This window comes from Gamsiella multidivaricata (assembly GCF_025024155.1).
Source record: "Gamsiella multidivaricata strain RSA 2152 chromosome Unknown BC939scaffold_19, whole genome shotgun sequence".
NCBI lineage: Eukaryota > Fungi > Mortierellomycota > Mortierellomycetes > Mortierellales > Mortierellaceae > Gamsiella > Gamsiella multidivaricata.
The window spans coordinates 274,760-297,490 of NW_026251727.1; the positions used below are offsets into that span (position 1 = coordinate 274,760).

Sequence of the window (22,731 nt, forward strand, 5' to 3'; positions counted from 1 at the left end):
TGTCGGCCGGGATCCGAAGAACCATCACGTGCTTTGGTTATTACATTGAATGAGATCGCAAAGAGATCTTTACTTTTCCATTCTTTTCCACTCCGTCTACCATCAACGAGGTCACTCTCGATTTGTCACCAACGTCAACACATTCACCCCTTGCAACAACCACAAAAACTAACTGCCCAACATGAGCAAGGATATGAAGAACGTCAACAACTGGTAAACGTTTTTATTCGTGTTTATATCCAGACTCGATCCGTTGTGTACCTGGGGTGATTATTGAGATGCTGTGTTTGCCACCATTCAGTCGCCCTGACCATATCGCATACCACACGATATCATTTGAACTTCCCCATAGGCACTGGGTTGACAAGAACTGCATCGGTTGGGCCACATCCTACTTTGAAACCGAGCTCAGTGGTGTTTCTGCAGAGGCCAATGGTGCTTCTGTCAAGACCCTCAAAGTGGCCTCGGTGAACGGAGATGTCGATGTGAACCAGCGCAAGGGAAAGATCATCACCATCTTCGATGTCGCTATCACCCTCACCTTCGAAGGTATTACACTATGAGATGTTTGCCGGTCAATTGTCTTACTTTGAATGCGGCAGTATGGCACATTGTGAAAGCAACTGACATTTGTTGACGACGTTTAATTTTGTTCTTTTCCTAAAGGTACTACTGCCGATGGCACCGCTGTCACTGGCAAGATCGAGATCCCCGAAGTTGCTCATGACACCGACATCGATGACTATGTCGTAAGTTGAGTGCCTATGTCTCTTCCTTTCTGCACCCAACCCATTTTTACAACCTGAATGTACCTATGAGATCGGCGCTTGAAGCCCGACACTGACAATGAATGTACTTTTGTTTCAATAACCTCATAGTTTGATGTCACTATCGACAGCGACAGCAGCTCAAAGCAATCCATCAGAGACTTGATCCGCAAGAACCTGGCTCCTGTTCTCCGCAAGAAGCTTGAGTTGTTCGCTTCTGATCTCATTCGTGGTAAGTCTCCCCACACACCCTGGACTTGAATCGAGACTTGGATCAGGATCGCTATGTTTCATTTTACTTTTCGGGAACTAAAAACGACAACCACTCTATTTCATAATCTCCATAGTCCACGGAAAGGATGTTCAGGTCGAAAGCGACTTCTCGAAGTCCTCAACCCCTGTCCCCTCAACTCCCACTTCCTCCCCCGCTCCCACTCCCATTCCCTCTGCTTCCAAGCCGAGCGCCACGACTTCTGGCGCTGTTAATACTACTACTTTGGAGGAATCGATTGAGATGCAGGCATCCGCACACGATGTCTACGATGTCCTGTTGAACCAGGCCAAGGTCGCTGCATGGACCCGCAGCGGCGATTCGAAGATCGAGGCCAAGGTTGGATCTAAGTTCAGCTTCTTTGGTGGAAATGTTTCCGGCGAGATCAAGGAGTTGGTTGAGGATAAAAAGATTGTTCAGAGCTGGCGTCTGGGCTCTTGGCCAGCAGGTACGAGCGGACATGAGATGAATAAGGCATTGTTTTTTATGTCTCCTTCAAAGGATATCCCCCCTTCTTTCAGCCGAATGCTCATCATGGCAGTACTTTCTTTTGTACTTTTTTTTTTCTTTTCTTCTTTTTTTCTTTTTGACTCCACAGGACACTATTCGACTGTGACGATGGACATTTCCGAAAACACGAACTCGACGGTGATCAAGTTTAGGCAGGAGGGCGTCCCAGTCGGAGAACAGGATATCACCCGTCAGAACTGGAACAGCTACTACTGGACGGAGATCAAGCGCACGTTCGGGTATGTAGGACAGTCGCTCTCTTCTTCTTCATCGTCTTCATCACGTTCCATATCCAGTGCTGCTGCATCCTCCCAATCAGCATCATCACCATCGAGCAACAAGAAGAAGCAGAGACGTCGCCGTCGTGCGGACAAGAACAGTAGCGTCGGTGGTGGTGGTGCTGTGGGACTGTACACGTATACTGGAGCTGGACTCGCAGTACTGACCGCGTTCGCCCTTGGATTCTGGTTTTCCAAAAAATAAATACTTTTTTTTTCTTTTTCTTTTTTTTTTTTTTTTTTTTTGTCAAACGATAGTTATGGTCTCGGTCTCTAATTGCAACAGAAAAGCCCACGGCGAGGACAGCACAGCACACGTACAGACAGAGAGGCGCAACGAGAAAAGGAGTTGGGACATACATGGAGAAAATAAATACTATTCCCTACTCTTTTCACAAATACATTCCCTATATAATACCTGGCGCAGGCTATATATACAGACAATAAAAATGCTTCGGTGCATAGTAACTGAAATTGCAACGAAACATTCATCTATTGCATTTGATTTTATTAGGATTGTTGGACTGTGCGGCCCGAATCTATCTGCAATGAATGAATTACAGTACATGTCCATGCGATCACAAATGCATATGGGGATGGCAAAGTATATGTGCGCTACTAAATACTGTCCCGGCTGTAGCCAGGATGGAGATGGACTTGACGTGGTGAGGATGGTGGTCCAGATCCAGTCTCCAGATACTGTAGACTCTGCTCACTGCTGTGCGATGTACGAGCCGATTGCCTCGGGCGGATGCCTCCAGCAATTGCAGCTGCCCTGCCGACTGCAGGGCCAGATCCAGATCCAGAGCCAGAGCCAGATCCAGTTCCCGCGGCGGGTTCCACGTTCGTCGGAGCATAGAAACCCTTGGCCGCATCCTTGACGAGCGCCATAAAGTTCTCGTGCCTAAACGCGGCCTCGGACGTATGACCCTCAGGAAGAACCTCACTCATCTCCGGGAAGTTATGCAGATTGTCATTGGATCGGCCGTTCACCCCGGCGCCTATGTATTCTTGGCGAGCGCGACGTTTTTGGTGGTAGCGGAAAGCGCAGAGGGCGATGAGAAAGACCAAGGCAAGAGCGCCGATCACGCCTCCGAGGATCGCGCCGAGGGACGAGGACGAGGATCCGGACATCTTGCCGCCGATGTTGGGATCTGCGATGGGGGGTGGTTGTGCGGCGACACCGGAAGGAGAAGAGGGGGGAGGAGAGGGCATGAGCAGTGAAGAAGTGGAGGAGACGACCGGCGTTGCGTCCGTTGGCGATACTGTTGCTGTGATCGTCGTTGTAGCAGACTCGGTGACAGACGATTGCGTGAGGGATATGCTGGAGGAACGCGAAGGGATCGGGGCAATCGTAGATGATGATGATAATGAGGGTGATGATGGAGAAGAACCTGTGGGATCAGGTGATAACGTTGTAGACGGAGGAACAACAGGGCGAGGAATTAGGGGAAAGGTCATTGTGGGTTGAGGACGACCTGAGGTGTGGGTCAAGCTAGACGATTTTGTCGGATTCGCCGCCGTAGGAAGGGAGGAGGAAGTCTTTGATGGCGGTGGAGCTATGGGCGCTGGACGAAGCGATCGGGTTGGATGTGGAGATTGAGTTAGGTGCGGTGGACGCGGAGAACGTGGAGGCCGCTTTGTTGGTTGGGGACGATGGGGCTGCCTAGACTTTGAAGGCTTCGGCTTTGGTCTGTGCGATGGTTTTGGTTTTGGTTTTGGGTTGGGGTTATGGTGGCGAGGAGGCTCTTTTGTGGGTCTGGGATGGTGGATGGGTGCCTTGGTGTGGTGTGGAGGGCGTTGTGAGCGCGTTGATCGGGTAGGAGGGCTCTCACGTGGATCTGGATCATGGCGGCGGTCTAGGCGCGTAGGGCTGATCTGTGGAGGGGAGCCGCGCTCTGGTTCATGGTTACTGCCCATGGTCTATCTGATGGTCGAGTGCCCCTGGCTGTCTGCTACCTAAATGGTGTTCAAGGAATGGCGCGATAGATGGTTGAAGGGAGAAAAGGCTTGCGGGGGAAGGAGGATGTTCGGAGGCGGAGGCGAAGTTGCCAATTGGCAGGAAGTGGGAAGAACGAAACCGGGGGGAGAAAGAGAGAGAGGGAGAGAGGGAAAGAGAGAGAAAGAAAGAGAGAGATAGGAAAGAAAGAAAGAAAGAAAGAAAGAAAGAAAGAAAGAAAGAAAGAAAGAAAGAAAGAAAGAGAGGGCGGAATGAGGTTGGCGTCAATGCTTGTTGGCGTGCTTGTGTTTGTGTGGCCGTAGACTATGTGTGGTTGTGCATTGGGCCGTGGGGTGTTCGTTGTTTGACGGCGATGATGATGCTATTTGCAGGTCTGTCAGGCACGCGTCCGTTGGGCGTACTGTTCGCCCACTTTGATTCTCGAGAAACTCCCCTTTCCACCCTACAAGCCTGCTAAAAATAACACTGAAAAAAGGGAACGCCTACAAGGGTCGAATGTCAAGAGATCGACCGTCTATGTTTGTATCTTTTTCCACGGTAGCGTGTTCACTCTCCCCGATGACAGCGCTATCGGTCCTCTTCGCCCGGGGTGGGAAGCGGCGTGTGCAGGGACGCAGCAATCGGTAACCATATACCTTGCCCTTGAACATTACCCAAGAAATTGTCAGTGAACAAAAAAGAACGACCAGGTAAAAATAGGTTTGGCCCACACAGATTAGCATCGCCCAAAAACAACAAACTCCGGTCCTTAAAGAGTCTGGAGGCGTGTAACCACGAAAGGTGGCAATGATGAGAAAATCATTCCAGAAAGGCTTCCAGGACACGCCTTTCTGGTAACTGAGGAGCACGTCGAAAGTGATGAATGAATTCAGGCGATATTGCGTCAACCGCATCTTCAGAGCATGAAAGGCTGTCATGTTTTTCAAGGGTGCTAGCTGATTAGTCAAAAGATAGTTAAGACAAAGGGGGCGTCGAACATAACCACAGCTGGCCGATCGAGAAGATGACCATCGTTATCGACAACCTGTTTTCGACAGCGTGTTATCGACAGATGGCGATAGAAATGTTGGTTCTTGACAATAAGCACGCACGCGTTCTCTGTTGCCCTGAACGGGTGACAAATGATAAGGAGCATGCCATGCTACGCGATTATGAATGAGTCCTAAGTCATTTAAAGTCAGCACTGGCCATGTGCACGTCCTTATGTCCCCTTTCTACAGGTCCGTTGGACGATCTTCCTCTCCCCTCCCCTTTTTTTAACCAGGCATGGCAACTAAAAGAACGACGCGAATGGTGAGCCACGTATCTGATCGTACCTGTGCACATACCCTCGCCCCCACCCCCCGTTTATCGCACAATATGTACACGTATTAAATGGTATGTTGAATAAAGGCCAAAAATAGTTGCAATCGAGCACGTATTTTTCGACACTCGATCGTTGTTGCTCGGCTGCTTGGCAATAAACAATCAGTAGCATCGAGTTAATTGCCACCGAGGAAGTCAGGGCGGTTGAAGGAAGCCTTGTCGAAGCAATGCCGTAGTTATTCCATTGGTGCGATGATAGATAGCAATTTAGCAAGATTACTTAGAGCATGACTGTACATACAATTGCAGACGATAGAGTCGAGTGTTGCTTGCACGAGTATCCCCAGGCGAATTATGAGTTATTGCTGCGTTAAAGAGGAGCGCACAATGAATATTATTGTCTGCAGCGTCCAAGAGGTGAGTTGAAATGGTTACTTGATGATTGAGCAAACTGTATGGTTGTTGTGTGCAAAAAGCGGTCGGAAGCGAAGAGGGAAAAAAAGGAACAGGTGCCGGACATTCACTCCCGTCGATAGCTGGTAACAAAAAAAGCAAAGCAAGTCGAGGTTTTTGTTAAAAAAGGGTGACAAACGGGAAGTTGAAAAGAAGGATGGTGCGCATTGGACATTTTGGCATGTCCATAACAAGGGCGAATGCGAGGCTGGCAGCTTCGATCATCAGTCAACTTGAAAGCTGTAACTGTTTGAAGGGGCAGGAAATGTTGTGCGCGCCCTGGTTTATTGGGTTTGTGCCCTGAGAGCCTTATACATTTCTTGAATTGTAATTTACCAGAATCCGTCTGTGTGTAAGAACTCGAGATGAGGCCACTGGCTTAGTCTACGACGTTCAAGTGACCCGGATGGCCAACAAAGAAACGCGCGGAGCAAATGCTTGAGTCTTGGATCGGTGCAAACACTCAGAAACGCGTGGAAATGATTTGATGCATCTGTGCAGGATGCCAAGGAAGGTTAGTCTACATGCACGAGGAATGATTGTCTCTGCACAGGGCGTCTGTTTCTTCACCCCGAGCCGGAGTGCAGCCGCCTGAGCTACCATGGTCAACAGATGTCCGTGTTGTAGCGGATCAATATCCGGTCCCAGGTCGGCTCCGGCTCCGGCTAGACAGGTTTTATTTTTGAGCAAATGATCGACTGTTTCGCGCCCAGGGACAGGAACCGATCGAAGTAAATCTTATATAGACATTTATTATGCATGGCTCCGGAACCTTGCCATTGCTCTCCTTCATTCCTTCTCCTTCCATTCGTTCATTCATTCGTTCATTCATTTCACCCTCACAATGAGTTCTTACAATCTCAAGGACCCAGAGGCGCCCATCGTTTCTGGCCTACTCCTCGCTTTCTTGTGCAACGTCGTCGAGAGTGTCGGCGAGTCCACGGGACTTACCTCCCATCTATGCAAGGATGCTGGTCTCCACTGCCTTCGCAACATCGACTACGCAGAGGCACCCACAGCCATGCCTATATGGAAACCAACCCAAGATATGGTCAACGCGGCAGTCCCTGACAATGTCGACACGCTTGCTGCTCGCGACTTACTTGTCTCCCTCCAAAGGCAAGCTGATGCCGAGGCCGCACAGGGCGTGCAGCCCTTGGATGCTGAGCATCGCTTCCTCCGCTGCCGCGATTTCTACGTCGCCTACAAATCGGGAAGGAAGACTCCCTCCGAGGTAACTAATTACCTTCCCTTTGGACTTCAACACTTGTCCATTCATTCGCCGCTTTTCACCATTGCCGCTGTTCGAATGCCTAGCATGGAATATACAGTTCCGCGGCTACTTTTGATTTCACATGTGCGGGCTGAGTTCTGTCGCCAGGAACTGAGTTTCTTTGTCTTGTGATATCTCAAACCAGGTTGCAGAGCAGCTCTTGGACATGATTAAGGCGTCAGAAGAAGTATCGCCGCCGTTGGGCGCGATCTGGAACTGGAGCAAGGACTCTATCCTGAAGCAAGCCCAGGCCTCGACCGAGCGTTACCGCGGAGGCAAACCTCTGAGCATCGTGGACGGTGTCCCCATCGTTATCAAAGGTAACCTTGTGCCCTGCAGGAATTTGCATCAAATCTGTCCGCGCTTTATCCTTGACCGGTCTTGACACTAATGTGGCAATGCTACGTTGGGTCCTAATAATCAATTGAAATGTACATGGTGTTGTAGACGAAGTTGATGTCGAGGGTTACGAGACCGCAGTTGGAACAAACTTCATCAACAAGGACAATCCAGCCAAGGAGGACGCCCATCTCGTAGCACTGCTGCGTGCTCACGGCGCCATCATTATCGGAAAATCCACCATGCATGAAATCGGTAAGCATCCAAAGGTTATGGACACGCTTTGCATTATAAGCACCATAAATAACAGCTAACGAGCAGTTGCTCCACTTCATCTCGACTAGGATTGGGAATCACCAGCTTCAACCCCAGCACTACGACCCCCCGTAACCCTTACCAGCCTCTTCACTCCACAGGAGGAAGCTCCGGAGGATCGGGCGCAGCAGTGGCCTCTGGGTAAGTGTTTAGTGCATGGTCTTGAGCGCCATGCATTTCCTCATGCTACCACACTCATTAAACTTACGCGGTAACGATATTTTCCTCGCAGGCTTTGTCCTATTGCCATCGGATGCGATGGAGGCGGCTCTGTCAGAGTCCCATCCTCTTACTGCGGTATCTATGGACTGAAGTCGACTCAGGGTCGTATCTCGAGTCGGGGAGAGTATCCGTTGGCCCCGACTGTGGCGATCAGTGGTCCCATGTGCGCCACAATGGAAGATCTGGCGATTGTCTACGCCATCATTGCTGGTCAGGACGAAAAGGTTTGAATACATACGGGATAATACTGGACGCAGTTTCATTCTTTTTTGGTGGCGACCATCCTTTCTGAATTTTCTATTGTCTGCTTTAGGATGAGTTCACCAAGATGCAGCCCCCGGTTGCGCTGCCTAGATTCATCAATCCGACTAATGCATCAGGTCAGCTGCAGGGTCTCCGAATTGGTATCTATCGTCGTTGGTTCGAGGACGTGAGCCATCCCGAGATCTCCAAAGTTTGCTATAGTATGCTGGAGCGACTTTGCAAGGACCACGGAGCTGTTCTTGTCGACATCGAGATCCCAGAGCTGTTTGAGAGCAGCAAGGCGCACAACATCACCATTGTCGCTGAAATGCTTGCCAAGCTGAATGTAAGTTGTACACAACTATCCAATGAATGATCAACGAGTTATCTTGGTCTCTAACCACCTCGATTTGCACCGTAAACGATCTGATATAGAAGGACCGTAGAAAGCTGAACCACCAGACGCGTCTTGAGCTGGCGCTGATGAACAGCATGAAGATGTCAGACTATGTTCGAGCGCAGCAGCAGAAGACACGTAGCATTCGGTTCCTCGAGACTCTGTTCGGACAGAAGGCCACGGATAAACAACATCAGTCGCGATATCCATGCCTCGGTGGTAAGGACGGTATCGTGGATGTAATTGTGACCCCAACAATCGCCAACCTACCAACCAAGGTCAACGCTGGAGCGATGTCGCATGGAGAATCCAACTACCTTAACACAACCAAGACGATGCAATATATGTCGATGGCTAACTTTACTGGTATCCCTGCCATCACTGCCGTGGCAGGCTATTCTAAGGAAGAGTACATGCATATGAACGGAGACAAGTACCCGACCGGATTTCCGATCGGGATCCAGTTTATGGGCCAGTGGTGGGATGAGAAGCGACTGATCCACATCGCTAACGTGTGCGAACGGGTGTTGGAAACGCGCCAGAAACCCAAGATCTGGGTTGGCGATTACAAACTGTAGAATGCGCAATTTAGTATAAAAAAACCATATCTCTATTGTGGCTAATGATGGGCACATATTGATGCCTTTGCACCGACATTCGGTTCGTACCGGTAGTCCTGATATGACAAGAACTTTCGACTCGTGAAGCTGTTGAACGCGAAGCCCTCACAAGGAAAGTATTGCGTGCTGTGCTCGAAATTCTTTCTTGTCACCTGAGTAGAGATGGATCTCAAACGCCCACGAAGGTGGCCATCCATCATGATATCGATGGCGGATGGCGATGAGACTCATGATGCCTGCCCTCTTCGTCCTTTATGTATTTGTATTATTTCACGCTGGAGCATACACGATGATGGATGGTGATCGGCCCCAGGTCGATAGTCCTGCAAAGCGATGGATGGATGGCATCCATCCACTATGAATACGAAAGTCCTCGCCGCACGCAGGTAGTGCGGGTCCATACTTCCCCACAAACGATCGCACACGATTTTTTTGATTTTTTCGCACAAAAGACGGCTTTCTTGGCTCCAAAACAAACAGTCTTGGAAACGAATCAGAAAAGTCGCACACCCCTACCTACACTCGATTCATCCATTCAGCCGCTTCTCCTCCACCCTCTCCTCACACACACAGACACACACAAAGGCAAATGGCGTCTGCAAACATCTTTGAGCTCCTCAACGACGACGCGCAGGATCAGACGATCCAGGTCCCTGCCGTCAAGAAGGAGTCCAAGCCCGCCTCGAAGCCCGCTGCTGCCTCCAACGCCCCCCCTAAGCCTGCCGGTGACAACAAGGCTCCCCGCAAGGAAGGTGCCCGTGCCAACAATAGGCCCAGGGACAACGATGGTAAGGCTTACCAGTCAATACAACTCGAATTGATCCTATTGCCCCCCCCGCCTCTTCTGTCTTCTCGCGATAATCGGATCGCAGAGATGATATATGATGAGTAATGCGGCGACAAGGACAGCAACAACAGTTTCAACAACAGATTCAGTCAGGAGTATGATATTACCAGGATATTGTTCAATTGCTTGCAGCGGGATAATCCTTGCATCAAGCGCATTGGGGTACGTTGGTGTTGTCACAGGTGCACCAGAGTGAACAAGAGTCTATTATTTGCTTCCAATTGGGGCATCAGATACCGCCTTCGGGTCGCCAGTCGGACAGCGATGGTGAAATCGGGTTCACATTTTACTATTGTAGGCAGCGGCAGTCGCTCCAGACCATCGCTGCGTGTCCTGAAGCATACGGACCAGCGTCTAAGCGCGCTCTCTCACCTTTCGCAAGTCGTCCTTTTTTTTGCGCTTGCATGATACTCGGGTGCTCAAGAGCCCCTCCAGAAACGGTCAATTGATCATCACTCCCTACACTGGGTTCACTCACTATCCAATGAGTGCTGGACTTAACAGCAGGATCGATTACCTGGCAACGCAGCGATCACCATCGAAGCAATTGGTGGCCAGTTAGACCTAGCAAAGGAGAACGGGATCTCATGAGTGTGTCGAAAGAGCGTGCCACTCACCAGAAAGCACCCAACCAGAGTGCCCTGGATGCGTGAGGCGATTGGAAGAAGGGAAACGCTGTCCAGGGAAAATGGGCACAAGGCTGTCCACGATACCCCAGCTTTTTGGATGATTACAAAAGGATCTGACCATCGATTTATCCTATTGATACCACTCGTTAGCCCCTCGCGGACCCCGCTACGACCGCACTCCTCGCGATGGCGATGCTGCTTCTCGCGCTCCCCGCGGCGCTCGTGCACCCCGTGGTGCTCGTGGTGGTCGCCACGGCGGCTATGATCGCCACTCCGGAACTGGCATCATTGACAGCGAAAAGAAGGAGAACAACCGCTTGGGTGACCCCACCTCTGCTCCTCTTGAGGCCGAGAAGGATGCTGCTTTGTAAGTATTCGGGACGCTGAGGACATGCAGGATTCTCTTAGAGAGAGAAAAAGGCGCAACACGATAACAAATCAACTAAACGCCGCCTTTTTTCTGCTTCTACATATCTGTATATTGCAGGAGCGCAGAGGAAACCACTCAAGCTGCCACTCCCGAGCCTGCTGAGCCCGAGGAGGTTGTCAAGACCCTCGATGACTTTTTGGCTGAGAAGGCTGCCAAGGCCCTCAAGCTTGCTCTTCCTGAGGCCCGTGCTGCTAACGCTGGCACTGATGATTCCCAGTGGAAGGACGCCAAGGTCCTTGAGGTCGAGGAAACTGGTGACTTCATCAAGATGGGCAAGGAGCCTGTCGCCAAGAGCCGCAAGGGCAAGAAGGAGACCAAGGTCTTGTTCACGGATATTGACATCCGCTTCACTGAGCCTGCCCGTGAGTCTGCTCCCCGTAGCGCTTTCCGTGGCGGTCGTGGTGGTGATCGTGGTGCTCGTGGTGGTGACCGTGTTCCCCGTGGCGCTCGTGGCGGCAACACCGCTCGCCGTGGTGGTGCTCCCCGTGGTGGTGCCGCCGTCAACGTTGACGACCAGGAGCTCTTCCCCAGCCTCGGCTCCCAGTAAACTGGTCCATGGAAGGATAGGATATCAGGCAGAAGCGCTTGCCTCACCCTAAACGACAGTTGTGTGATGTTTTTAATGAACATGTGTGCTTTAATCATTATCCGATTCATTCTGTCCTTGATGCCCTTTATGATTCAATGTTTCTCTGTGGACGATGGGAGTAAAAGGTTGGGAAAATCCCTTATTAGCGAACTGGCAGCTACTTATTCAGATGACAGCGCTCCGTCCGTGGTCCTCATTGCGGCCAGTAGACCCCTACCCCTATGCATTCTATGCACGTTAATTCATGCCGAGTTCACTCCCGTTCTCTCACGCCGATGCTTTTTTCATCTCTGGCACAAGTGAATCTTTGTTCCCGCACACATACACACACACACACACATGTAAATGCAACCCCACCCCTCTCTTTTTTTCTTTTTTTTTTTTATCTCTCCCTGCTTCACCCTTTTTCATACTATACATATTATCTTATCCCATGGAACCTCATCCCTATTTTTTTTTTTTTTTTTATTTCTTGTCGTTCTATCTTTGCTTCTCTGTCCACTTGCTTGCTTCTCTGTCCACTTGCTTGCTCCTCCAGGTGTTCTTTTCCCAAAACTGATTATACTTGCGTGATAATTTGTACCAAGGGTCTAGAGACAGATGGTAACCCAACTGTCCAATGAGGCGCGTCGTCTCCCTGACGCGAATTATTTTGAAACAATAACTAAAAGAAAGTTTGACGCGAAAGGAGTTGTGGACCGTCGCGTCCCGGACTGGAAAGGAGCGAGGCGACTGAACCACTAATTGCCCTCAGCAAGATGTGTCTTGGTGTGAGGACGCTTGTTTTGCGTTCAGTTCCCCTGGCTATGGTTTGCGCCTATGGTTCGTGCGTTCTATGGGATGGTGGTTATACCCTTCTGATAACCTTTTTAGGCGCGAGAAACAGGGAGAGAAACAGAGGGGCAAGGGCGATGACATCCATAGCCTACATGCAAAAGAGATTGTTCATTTCCACTGCTGCCTGCTGGACATCTTTCAGAGAAATGCGCTTGTAGCACACTGTCTGTTAAGAATAAAGTGCGCGGTCCTGTTCCCCCTGCCGTAAAATATCAAAGCACCGAAATATCGATTGCGATTGCATTCCCCCACCTCCTCTTTCTCTTTCTCTTTCTCTCCTCTTCCCTTTCTTTTCTTCTTCTCCTTCTTCTTCTGACACTTACATTTCTTCCGCTCTACTTTCTCCGCCATTCTTTCTTCCCCTTTTATCTCTCCAGTCCTCCACTTTTCTTCTTTTTCTTTTTTATCCTCCTGTTGTTCAAGAACACATACACCAGGGAGAATTCTTGGAATATATCTGTCTAGCTAGGGTTCATATATTGGCACGAGTAAGGTAACAGACTCGAGAATGCAGGAATGCTCGTCTCGATACAAGAAGCAACCAGCTATTCTTCTTTAACACCCCTCTTCCTTCATTCATATACCCCCTTGCAATTTTTCAGCATCTTCGTATCTGAGGTTTCGGAACTTATTCAGTCGGCTAGAGGCAGAAAGAACCGCAGTACCTGTATATACGGCTTGCATTCATCATGCTGCACTAGTCGTCAATAATTATGTAGATCATGCAAAAAAATTAATAGTTCTTTGTGATCATCTTTTGGTAGTTTTTTCTGATCGCCTTTAAAGGGGACTTTCCGCCCAGCCTCAGTCGCGTATAGACCACCCACGCACTTTTTTTTTTCGAGCATCGATTTCTCGTGAAATTTGATTAACGTAGAGGCAAAGAGAATGATGAGCAACGCCAATACAGGAACCACGGATCCTGCAGCCTTTCCCGGACAGGGAGGGCACCTTGGTCAACGCAACGTTCAGTTCCGTGTCTCGACATCCCAGCAACAGCAGCTACACCAACGTCAACAACAGCAGCATGAAGCGCCTGGGCTGGCCAATATCGCACAAAAGCCCCAGTCTTCGGACCAATTATATGCACACCAGCGCTCTATCTCGTCATCAAAACAGGGGCAGCCTTCACATCACCATCAGCAGCAGCAGCATCATCAGCAGCAGCAACATTCGATGCAATATTCACATCCATCTCAACCACACGGCCATTATGCCTCGAATCCACAACCGTCAACACAGCAACAGCAACAGCAGCAGCAGCAGCAGCAGCAGCGTCAGCAGCAACAGCAACACCAGCAGAGGCCACCGATTCCACCCCCTCATCAGCCTCGATTACATCACAGCATCTCGGCGGGTAATATCTCGATGAATGCAAATGCCGGTCGTCCTGGAATTAATCAGGGAGTAAGCATTGGCGGGCCAGGTCTAAATGCGGCAGCCGCACCACCAAAGAAAAAGGATCCATACGCGACTGCGTGGAGAACATATTCCAAGATTGCGGAAGAGCTCCAGCTCCTGAACCCAGATGGCAGTCTTTATCCGATTTCAAAGGAAGCGATTCTGAAGTACTTGCATCACCAGTCTAAGAGAATCAAATCCAGCAACCTTCATTGGTATGTCAACGGACTGAAGAAGCATCAGGAAAACCTTGGGTTCCCCTGGGATGACGTTCGATATGACGAGCAGGTCGTGGGTCTCCTCAAGGAACTGACGCTGCACCCGGTGACGATGAACGAAAACGGGGAAGATGATGGGCATGGACACGCATACAACTCGCAGCCCAACCGCCAGCGACAGACTAGTTCTACGGGCATATATCTGTCGGGCAAAAGTAGCCACCATTACTCGTCTTCCTCGATCGACACTACCCGGATTGCCAACCTGTCCATATCTCAGCCGCCACTGCATCACTCTCAACAGCAACAGCAGCATCAAGGACAGCAAAATCTGCAGCAGATGTCACACAGTTCAAGCTATGGGGCTGTAGGACAGACAGAGCAGCATCAAAGCCATCGTCATTATCTGCAGCAACCAATGCAGCAGCAGCAACAACAGCAGATGCATATGCAATCTTCTCGGATTCAGCAGGCCCCACCTCCAAAGCCCTATTATCATTCTGCGCCGATTCAGCTTGCACACCATACGAGAACGCCAAGCGTACAGGACATGATATACCAAAGTGGCGGTGGTCATCATCGATCTCCGTCAGATAGTATTAGCTCTCCAGTGGATGCGAAATCTTTGCGCCTAGTATCGATTGGGAACCCAGCGAGCGCCTTAACGAAACGAAAGCGCGATGACTTTGGATGTATCAAGCGTACGTTTCCCACTCCTTCGTTTACCTTTCACTCTTGGACAACTTTCTACGCATGAAGCAACTGACACATTTACATGCATGATTCGTACGTTAACATACACCTGAACAGGGCGTGTTCCATTGTTTATGGGCATCGGAGGAGAGGAAAATGAGTTGGACGAACTTCAGGGCGACGAGGTTAAGGACAATGATTTCGATCTGAACGAGCGACGAGCCCATGACATGGATCACTTTGATGACTTGGATGACTCCAATCGTTTCCAGTCTTTGAAGCGTCGTGCCTCGACGGGAACGTTGTTGAGCCAGGCCAGGGAATCAGCGGTACGTGCCCTTGTCCCTCTTCCAATGGTATTCTCTGTCACCCATCCGCTCTAACGCCTTCATTATGCGTATTTACTAAGCTGACTATGAATGCGAATGTTATGGGTCGATCATTAGATTAAATCTGTCCCGGTCCCCTTTGCAGTGAATCAGCACGGATTAAGCCAGTATCGCTACCAAAAGACACATCTTCGAGACTCGTCGACAAGCAGCAATAGTAGCATCACCCATCGACCCAAAGGCGACCAGCACCTTCGATCGTCATCCCCAGATCTAGGGGACGATGAGGGTCACTATGCACTTCGCCGCGGCCTACGTGATTCTCCACTGGATTCTACCTCTCCGACCTCCCCAGTTGTGGGACAGCCACATCTCATTGATGAACAAGGATTGAGCCAGCAACAGTACCGTCATTTGAGTAACGGGGGAGCAGTGGCCTCGTCTACCACCGGTGCGGCGACAGCACCTCTCCCGTCATCTTCTACGACGACGGCGGGCACTACAGGAGGTACAACGGGCAAGACCACGGTCCAGTTCTCAGAGGTGGTCGAATGCGCCCAGCTTCTACAGGCCAAATACGGGAACCGATGCAAGGATCATCCTTGGGGGTGTGTGAAAACCACAGAGAATCGACATTTAGAGCTCACTATCAAAATGTACCTGGATTGGGCAGGACTTGTGGTATGCACTCGAATGCAATTACAGTTGGTCGAAATGTCTCCCCCCTATTTCGACGGAAGTACATACTCCCTAACTTTGCTGCTGCATTGACTAATACTTTTTGTTTTGCTGTTGGGGGCTTCTAGGCGAGTGAACGGTTGACGATGGACGACCTTCCAGATCTCCCAGAGTTCAGGATCAGCCATCCCATAGTCGGGGGCACATTAAAGCGGATGACGTCCACGCCGTTCATCTCGTCTGCTACGAGTAGATTATCAGCAGGCACCAGTGATGGCGTGTCCTCGCTGTCCTCAGCATCCTTCGCAACCATGACGCGTCACCAAGCGACTGCAGATAATCCTTCGTCACCGGGTTTAAGCGGTCGAATCTATCTTGGGCCTTATCGATCTCCATCGTCGTCTCCTCCGATTCATGTTCTTCATCATGATAAGGATCTCACAACGGACGAGAGCAGTCTGCTCAGCCGAACCCGGTCCCCGCCACTATCGGCCGCTGCGCAGAGATCTATTCCATCACCACCTCCGGGGATTTCGGAAGGTGACGGCGTTGGTGGCAATAATGGCCACGTTGTCCCACCGTACCATGCCCGTGCGAGAAAGATGCCTAGTATTCCGGTGCTCGGCCACCATCTGCGTCACCAGTCTTCAGGACATCGCTTGCAGGAGGAACATCAGCAGCAGCATCACATCAGACCGACCGTATCGGCTTCGGTGGCGTCGTCTCCTTCTTCAGAGGCAGATCTGTCGGACGAGGATGAACTTGAGGAGGATGAGGAGACGATTGATATCAGCCATTACGCACTGAGTCCATGGGCAACTGCCCCAAGCGCTAAAGAGATGAGGGCTCGAGCAAATATCGGTAACTCTACAACCATGCAGCAGCAACCGCAGAAGGGTGTGTCCTCAGCACTCAAGGCGTCTGATACTCTGCAGCTAGAGGAGAATCGAAGTGAGAAACAAACCAAGGCAAACGAGGACGCGACTGATATGGCGGTAGATACTGAGGACGTTGTTTCGGTCATCGGTGAGATCTCTGACGTGCCAGGTGCGGGCCCTGAAACAACAACAATGATAATCGGCACAGCACATAGCAGAGGAACGTCTGTGGACGCTGCAGCCAAAGTATTGGACTCGATGATCATTGGTCGACCTGGCGATTCTGAGAACTTTGCTGCAGAAGATGACCAAGGTCCTGGATTGAAGGATATGCATCCATCAGCAGTATTGGATGCAGCAGAGCCGACTTTAGAAGAGTTGAGCAACATTATCGGAGGACATAGACATGAGCACGAAGCGCGTGTGAAGAACAATGGGCTCGATCAGGACCAGAACTTGGGACGACAGGACGATGCAAGGAGAACCTTGAACCGTGAGGAGAATGTCATGATGGAGACGTGAGGGGTCCCTTGGGGCGGGTAAGAAAGAGCGCATTCGTGTAGACTACTGCGTGTGTTGCTCCAGGATGGCCCTCAATATGCTTCGTTCTTTGTTTAATCCTTCGTCCATTTTTTGACGTGGCTGCAGAAGAGACATACACTTAACATGCACCTTGCCAAGGATGCACACATACCATTTTCGCACTACCTAATAATAAAAAAATAAAATAAAAAACCAGAAATAGAGCCCTCAAGCAACGAACAGGGTGCGCTCCCACATCTTGGGCATTAGCCACAGCGCTCTTTCGCGCAAAAATTTAAAAGAAGAAAAAAAAAAAAATAGATCATGATCACACTACTGCCATCCTGTCACCAAACAGAGCACTCGTTTCTTGCATGCGTACACATCCCTTCAATACGCGTAATGTCCGCCTACATGTATGCCGTAATTATCAGTGGCGCGAGTGATACGATAAATAGACTACAGTACGTACAGGACAAAGTAGCGGAATGTGTGTCCTGCGATAATGAATAGCCAAAAAAAAAAAAAAAAAAAAAAAGGTCAACGTAAACTAGTCAATAATGGACGGCCTGGTCCCAGTCTACTTTATTGATGAATCAAGAACGGTACTATTTCCATATGAAGGACAACGACAAAGAAGCACATGTTGGATAAGGAGAAATAACATTCTGTTACTAGGCAATCGCATTTTTTTTAAAAAAAAAAAGCCTTGGGCTTCCTGAATGCTGGGATGGTCCTATACACATGTCCTTCACCTTTGTTCTTCCATAAAAAAGAAAAAAAAAAAAAAAAAAAAATAGTGTTCGAGCGATCTTGAAGTTTGACGCGAACCCAAAAAAAAAAAAAAAAAAAAATGCGCATGGGAGTACATTGTGACTCATGGATAACGCGTATTTCAGTCGGACCAACCTAGTGTTTTTATTCGTCCAACGGTCTCCAAGCAAATATTCATTTCTACTGAATCGATGCAAGGGTAGAGGCCATTGAGTGAGAGAGAGGGAGTGAAAGAGGGTCTTCCAGGGAGAAGATAATCGGGGGGCAAAAACTGAGACCAATAGGTGCCTGGACACGAAACAAATAAGTAGATTGCATAACAGCGTAGAACGGACTGCATTGGATCACACCCACCGCGAGAAGCGGAGTAACAATTCAGGAGAGAAAAGTGGTCTACAGGTGGCCGGACACCCACCCTCATAAGAATACATTGCACTTTCAACACCACAAGTCCGACTCTCATATGCAAGAAAGACGATGGAAAGAGGAACAATGCATTACACGGAGCCAGACTCGTGAATTCAAGAAAGGGGTTCAATACAGCGATAAACATGTCTGTTCTTGATGCACGTACGACCACAACGACGACGCCAAACTTTACATTTTGACGCGATGCATCGACGCGTTCACAAATAAGATTTTAACTACTAAACTTATTGCGCTAACCACCGGAGCTATATGTCGCATTGAATAGTATGCTAAACCATTCATAGTCATGCACGGAGGTGTTGTTAGCTAAATAGAAGCTTACTCTGTTCTTCATCAATTGTTCAATGGAGTTCAAAAAAAAGTGTTACATCTAAGGAGCATCCGTCCTTGTTTTGTCGTCGTTTTTGTTTTGACTGACGATTAATATACAATAGATATATAATTACACAGGTGCCAAAGTAAAGAAGTACCGAAAACAGAGGGGAAAAAAGAAGGAAAGGACATATACAAAAGTACTGTTTTGTGAGACGGGCGTTCGACAACATGGTCCTTCTTTGGAATATGTATGGACGGAAAAGGTTCATGGTAAAGAGTGCAGGAAAGGGTATAACCGAAAAAAGGCGCCTGCAGCAACCCGATATTCGTTCCTCGGGGGGAGTTTTTCCTTGATTGATGCAGTCTTGCTTATGAACACCCACGATCCTTGACCACATGGACGCGAAAGAATGAAAAGAGGACAAGAGCAAAAAAAAGGCGGTCGACCGACATAGAGATAGATACGGCCCACTTGCTTCATCTAGCTCATGGAATGCAGGTCTACACCAGAGTCTTGACTCTGATCTTTCTCATTGCCAGCTTGACGCTTTTCTTCAGGCACAAAGTAGGAGCCGATCTGTACTGCTGTTGCTGCTGCTGTTTTGGCAGCCTGAGCGGTAGCTTCAACGGTCGTTGGGGCAGCCAAGTCGCGGGCAGGAAGGCCATGTGTGGTAAAGGACTTGCAGAGCTGGACGCGGTTCGCGAGCTCTTGCAGAGAGATGCGTTCGCGTGGATTGAGACAAAATGCAGCCTTCACGATCTCATTGAGTTCGTTCGACATGGGAAGGATCGTCCGCAGAAAGTCCGTGTTTCGAACATAGGCGGCAAAAGTCTCGTCTCTGACACAAGCTTGTTTCCACGGGTTGCGGCCAAAGACGAGATTGATCAGGATAACGGCCATCGACCACACATCGTTTGCGGCACTGTCGTACGACTTGACTGGCTCGAGATATCCTCCCTGACATTCTATTGTGCCCAAAGTAAATAAAAAAGAGCCGCTTAATGCATGAATGAACAAAGACAAGTCCAAGATGACAAGGTAGGCAAACTATAATGAGTAAACTTTAACATACCTGGCGACAAGTAGAACGTGGATCCACAGCCGAATTCCGTTGAGATACGTTCCGCCGTGGCTAGACCAAAGTCCACCAGCTTTACCTCATCGCCGACAATGATAACGTTTTCTGGCTACAGATGATAGGGACAGGGAAAGAGTAGGAGAGAAAGAGATGGACTGATCAACAACCACAGTGGTGGTACATGGGGGGTGTGCATGTCTGCGGAAGCAACTAATGAAAACTGGGTTCAAGTCATCCGATCTCAGTCCACTTATTTGTTGTCTTCATTTCGAATAGTCGGTTCTTCCCATTGGTCAATTGCCCACTGCCTTCAGCGACAGTCTAAGGGACACACAGGGCACAGGCAGGCAAGCAGCACGCGTCTCTTCTGTCCAGGCCTGCTTCATCCGCACACAGATACCACATGCAGGGCTGTAGAGATGCATAGAACACGAAGGCATCGATCCAGTCTTCGTGTCTTGTACAGCGCCATCAGGGAAGGAAGGGGATATATCATGATAACAACAGCAAGATGGAATCATTGAAGCCAACGGAACAACCAATAACCCCGATCCACTTTCGTATCTGTCAGAATAGACTGGGGCCCAAGGTCCACGTGTGAGATGGCTTGCTTGCTTAGATAAAGCAGATAAAGTAAGGGATGAGGCAAATGTGAAGAGGAATACGATAGGAATGCTATGTTTACCTTGAGATCTCGATGGAAAACGCCCTGAGAATGGCAATGCATGACAGCGCTAGCAATTTGCGCGAAGATCGTCTTGATAGCCGCATCGTTACCGACATAGCCTCCTCGCTCGGTGATCTTGGAAAAGAGATCGCCCTCGACACCACAATCAAGGACCATGTAGAGAAAGTCCTCATCCTCGATGACTCTGTGTAACGTTGCAATATTGGGATGGCCAGAGACCAGGGCATGGAGTTGCGCTTCGAGGGCCTGGAATGCACGTTGCCGAGAATTATGTGCCGGGTTGATGAGACATTTGACAGCACGCATCTGTCCAGAGTGGGTGTCTAGTGCCCTGTAGACAGAGCCATAGGCGCCGACGCCTAGCATGTCCTGGAAGATCAACGAGCCGTTGTCAATGGCCGGAGGTATGCATTTTGGGATGATTTGTGATGGCTGCAGGGCTGGAGTCATGGTGTTGAACAAGGGTGTGTAGGTGTGTGGCGGAACTTCCTCCAGTTGTGTGCAGAGGTGGGCTCCGTTGGAAATTCAGGTGTGAAAGTGCAGAGCAAGAGTGTGGAGTAACGTCTGGGGAGGGGGGAAGGGGAAACTAAATACTTTTTTCGGCTAGGCAAGGCAAGAAGCGTGTGACCGTGCGTATCCGCTACAGAAGATACTATTGTGGAACGCCTTTTGATTCTTTGGCGTTTTTTCAGGGACTATGGCCAAACCTTGGAGGAGAAGGAGGAGGGTGGGAACGGAATGCTCGGGCAGGCGGTATGACAACTTTGATGTACTCGCCGGTGGTTATCTGCTGTCTTTTACCGTCCTTCCGTGTGCTATCGTAACGCGCTCGTTTTCGACTTGGTTGTTGTAAAGCTCGGGGGGAGGGTAGAAGCACAAGGCACAGGTGCAGTCTATTGTGAGGTTGGAAGTCCTGGTTAGAAAGCTGAGATCGAAGCAATGCCACAGGGCGTGGGTTGAAGGGGGCGCATGTGGTCAGAGTGCGATCGGAAGGGCAGGAAGAAAAGGCCAGTGTGCTGATGGTGGCCTTGGACAGAGAGGAGAGGCAGAGGAGAGTAGAGAGAGGAGTAGAGGGAGGGGGAAGAGTGAGAATAAGGGTTACAGTAACGGAATATATAAAAAGCAGACGGGAGAGCAGCAGAGAGCGAGACTGAGACACGCGGCAACAGGAAGGGGTGTAACCCGGACGGTGATAAAGCCCGGGCGAGCACAACGACCACCCCGAGCAAGATGCCCTGGTTTGTACTTTTGGGAGTCGCTTCCATGGGCCGCCGTGCAAACAGGACGGACAGACCAGGCAATGCTGGTAATCGAGGAAATCAGAAATCAGACAAAGGGGTGAGTGAATAAGACGAAGGGGGGAAAAAAAGGGGGGAGGGGTGCAAGTTCGTGTAGTTTGGTCCGCTCGATTGGTGCTGATTCCTCTTTGCCTGTATCCACAAACAAAACTGAGATGGCGAACTTGGGTGGCACCCGCATTGGCAATGTCAACACAGTAATGCAGGAACTAGGTTTATCCCAGGAAACGAGGCATCTTCGATCACGCATCCATGAATCTCGAATTTAGTGCAAGCCGTCGTTTTGGACAGGATATTTCGGCCGAGATTCATAAGAGCAATCGGTCTCTCTCTTACACACGTACACCAAAAAAAAAAAAAAGAAAAAGAAAAAGAAAAAAGGAGGTGGAGGTGGCAAGATCGAGTAAGGAATCTATGGAGGGATAGTGAGCAGGGCATGAAAGTTGTAGAAGGGAGAGTGTAAAAAAACAACATAGTCGAGGATCGCATATAAGGCAACAAGGGGAGCCAAAGGAGCACAGGGAAAAGACCCTTTTCTTTTCACCTCTACCTCAACCTCCTCAGATCGCTCGGGATGACTTACAGAACGCAGGTAAAGTTTCCTTTTTCCTGTGCTGCTCCTACAAGAGTTCATGCAGAGACGCGTTTCTGTGAGTACAATTCAGATTTTATACTGGCATAGGATTTTAATTAAAAACGGTATATACAATGAACACTAGAACTGACAAACGAGGATGTATGGGTACAGAAGGCGAAAGAGATCCGATGGGAGTGCTGTCGTTGAGTAACGTTAACGTAATGGAATGGAGAGATGGACGGGAGGAGGGAAAAGCTATTATTTATACAGAATTCTTGTTCGCACTCGTCAGGAAGAGGCACATAAATAAACACACGCATCTTCCTACTTTGTATCGGATGTGCTGCCCAAGTGCATAGACAAAAAAAAAAAACACGATATATTTTTTCACTCCCACAGCATCCTCTTCTTAAGTAATGATCTCAGCTCGAGTGCATTCTGTACACATGTTTGTAAACACAGCTGCATGAGAAGAGTTGTATAGAATCTATTGAACCAATCCAAGCATGTTCATATTGCGCCCTTTTCATGTCCGAATGTTTGCATTCACTCAAAAAGCAGTGGATG

The 22,731-nt window shown here is 49.4% G+C and overlaps 6 protein-coding genes across 6 annotated transcripts; 4 read left to right on the forward strand and 2 right to left on the reverse strand.

The window, feature by feature from the left end:
- The first annotated feature begins 84 nt into the window (after window positions 1-84).
- BC939DRAFT_445822 (activator of Hsp90 ATPase) lies at window positions 85-2,307 on the forward strand. The gene is made up of 7 exons (XM_051554854.1): window positions 85-213; window positions 353-549; window positions 667-749; window positions 879-999; window positions 1,115-1,486; window positions 1,637-1,787; window positions 2,085-2,307. Exons 1-7 carry the CDS (start codon window positions 182-184, stop codon window positions 2,101-2,103), a joined length of 975 nt encoding a protein of 324 aa, XP_051414166.1. The 5' UTR covers window positions 85-181; the 3' UTR covers window positions 2,104-2,307.
- Window positions 2,306-4,031, reverse strand: BC939DRAFT_445823 (uncharacterized protein). Its single transcript, XM_051554855.1, has one exon. The coding sequence runs from the start codon at window positions 3,744-3,746 to the stop codon at window positions 2,445-2,447; it is 1,302 nt and encodes a 433-aa protein (XP_051414167.1). The 5' UTR covers window positions 3,747-4,031; the 3' UTR covers window positions 2,306-2,444.
- A 2,299-nt stretch (window positions 4,032-6,330) lies between these two features.
- BC939DRAFT_445824 (Asp-tRNAAsn/Glu-tRNAGln amidotransferase subunit A-like protein) lies at window positions 6,331-8,965 on the forward strand. The gene is made up of 7 exons (XM_051554856.1): window positions 6,331-6,778; window positions 6,963-7,137; window positions 7,265-7,411; window positions 7,501-7,612; window positions 7,704-7,917; window positions 8,007-8,282; window positions 8,372-8,965. Exons 1-7 carry the CDS (start codon window positions 6,389-6,391, stop codon window positions 8,909-8,911), a joined length of 1,854 nt encoding a protein of 617 aa, XP_051414168.1. The 5' UTR covers window positions 6,331-6,388; the 3' UTR covers window positions 8,912-8,965.
- Window positions 8,966-9,336: 371 nt separating this feature from the next.
- Window positions 9,337-11,695, forward strand: BC939DRAFT_445826 (uncharacterized protein). Its single transcript, XM_051554857.1, has 3 exons — window positions 9,337-9,741; window positions 10,580-10,796; window positions 10,917-11,695. Exons 1-3 carry the CDS (start codon window positions 9,543-9,545, stop codon window positions 11,404-11,406), a joined length of 906 nt encoding a protein of 301 aa, XP_051414169.1. The 5' UTR covers window positions 9,337-9,542; the 3' UTR covers window positions 11,407-11,695.
- Window positions 11,696-12,911: 1,216 nt separating this feature from the next.
- BC939DRAFT_95539 (uncharacterized protein) lies at window positions 12,912-17,074 on the forward strand. The gene is made up of 5 exons (XM_051562017.1): window positions 12,912-12,952; window positions 13,050-14,605; window positions 14,715-14,926; window positions 15,044-15,607; window positions 15,733-17,074. The coding sequence occupies exons 2-5, from the start codon at window positions 13,174-13,176 to the stop codon at window positions 17,002-17,004; spliced, it is 3,480 nt and encodes a 1,159-aa protein (XP_051414170.1). The 5' UTR covers window positions 12,912-12,952; window positions 13,050-13,173; the 3' UTR covers window positions 17,005-17,074.
- Window positions 17,075-18,749: 1,675 nt separating this feature from the next.
- On the reverse strand, window positions 18,750-20,905 carry BC939DRAFT_95611 (kinase-like domain-containing protein). Its single transcript, XM_051562018.1, has 3 exons — window positions 20,287-20,905; window positions 19,596-19,710; window positions 18,750-19,488 (listed from the first exon to the last, which is right to left on the reverse strand). Exons 1-3 carry the CDS (start codon window positions 20,737-20,739, stop codon window positions 19,004-19,006), a joined length of 1,053 nt encoding a protein of 350 aa, XP_051414171.1. The 5' UTR covers window positions 20,740-20,905; the 3' UTR covers window positions 18,750-19,003.
- Window positions 20,906-22,731: the final 1,826 nt, after the last annotated feature.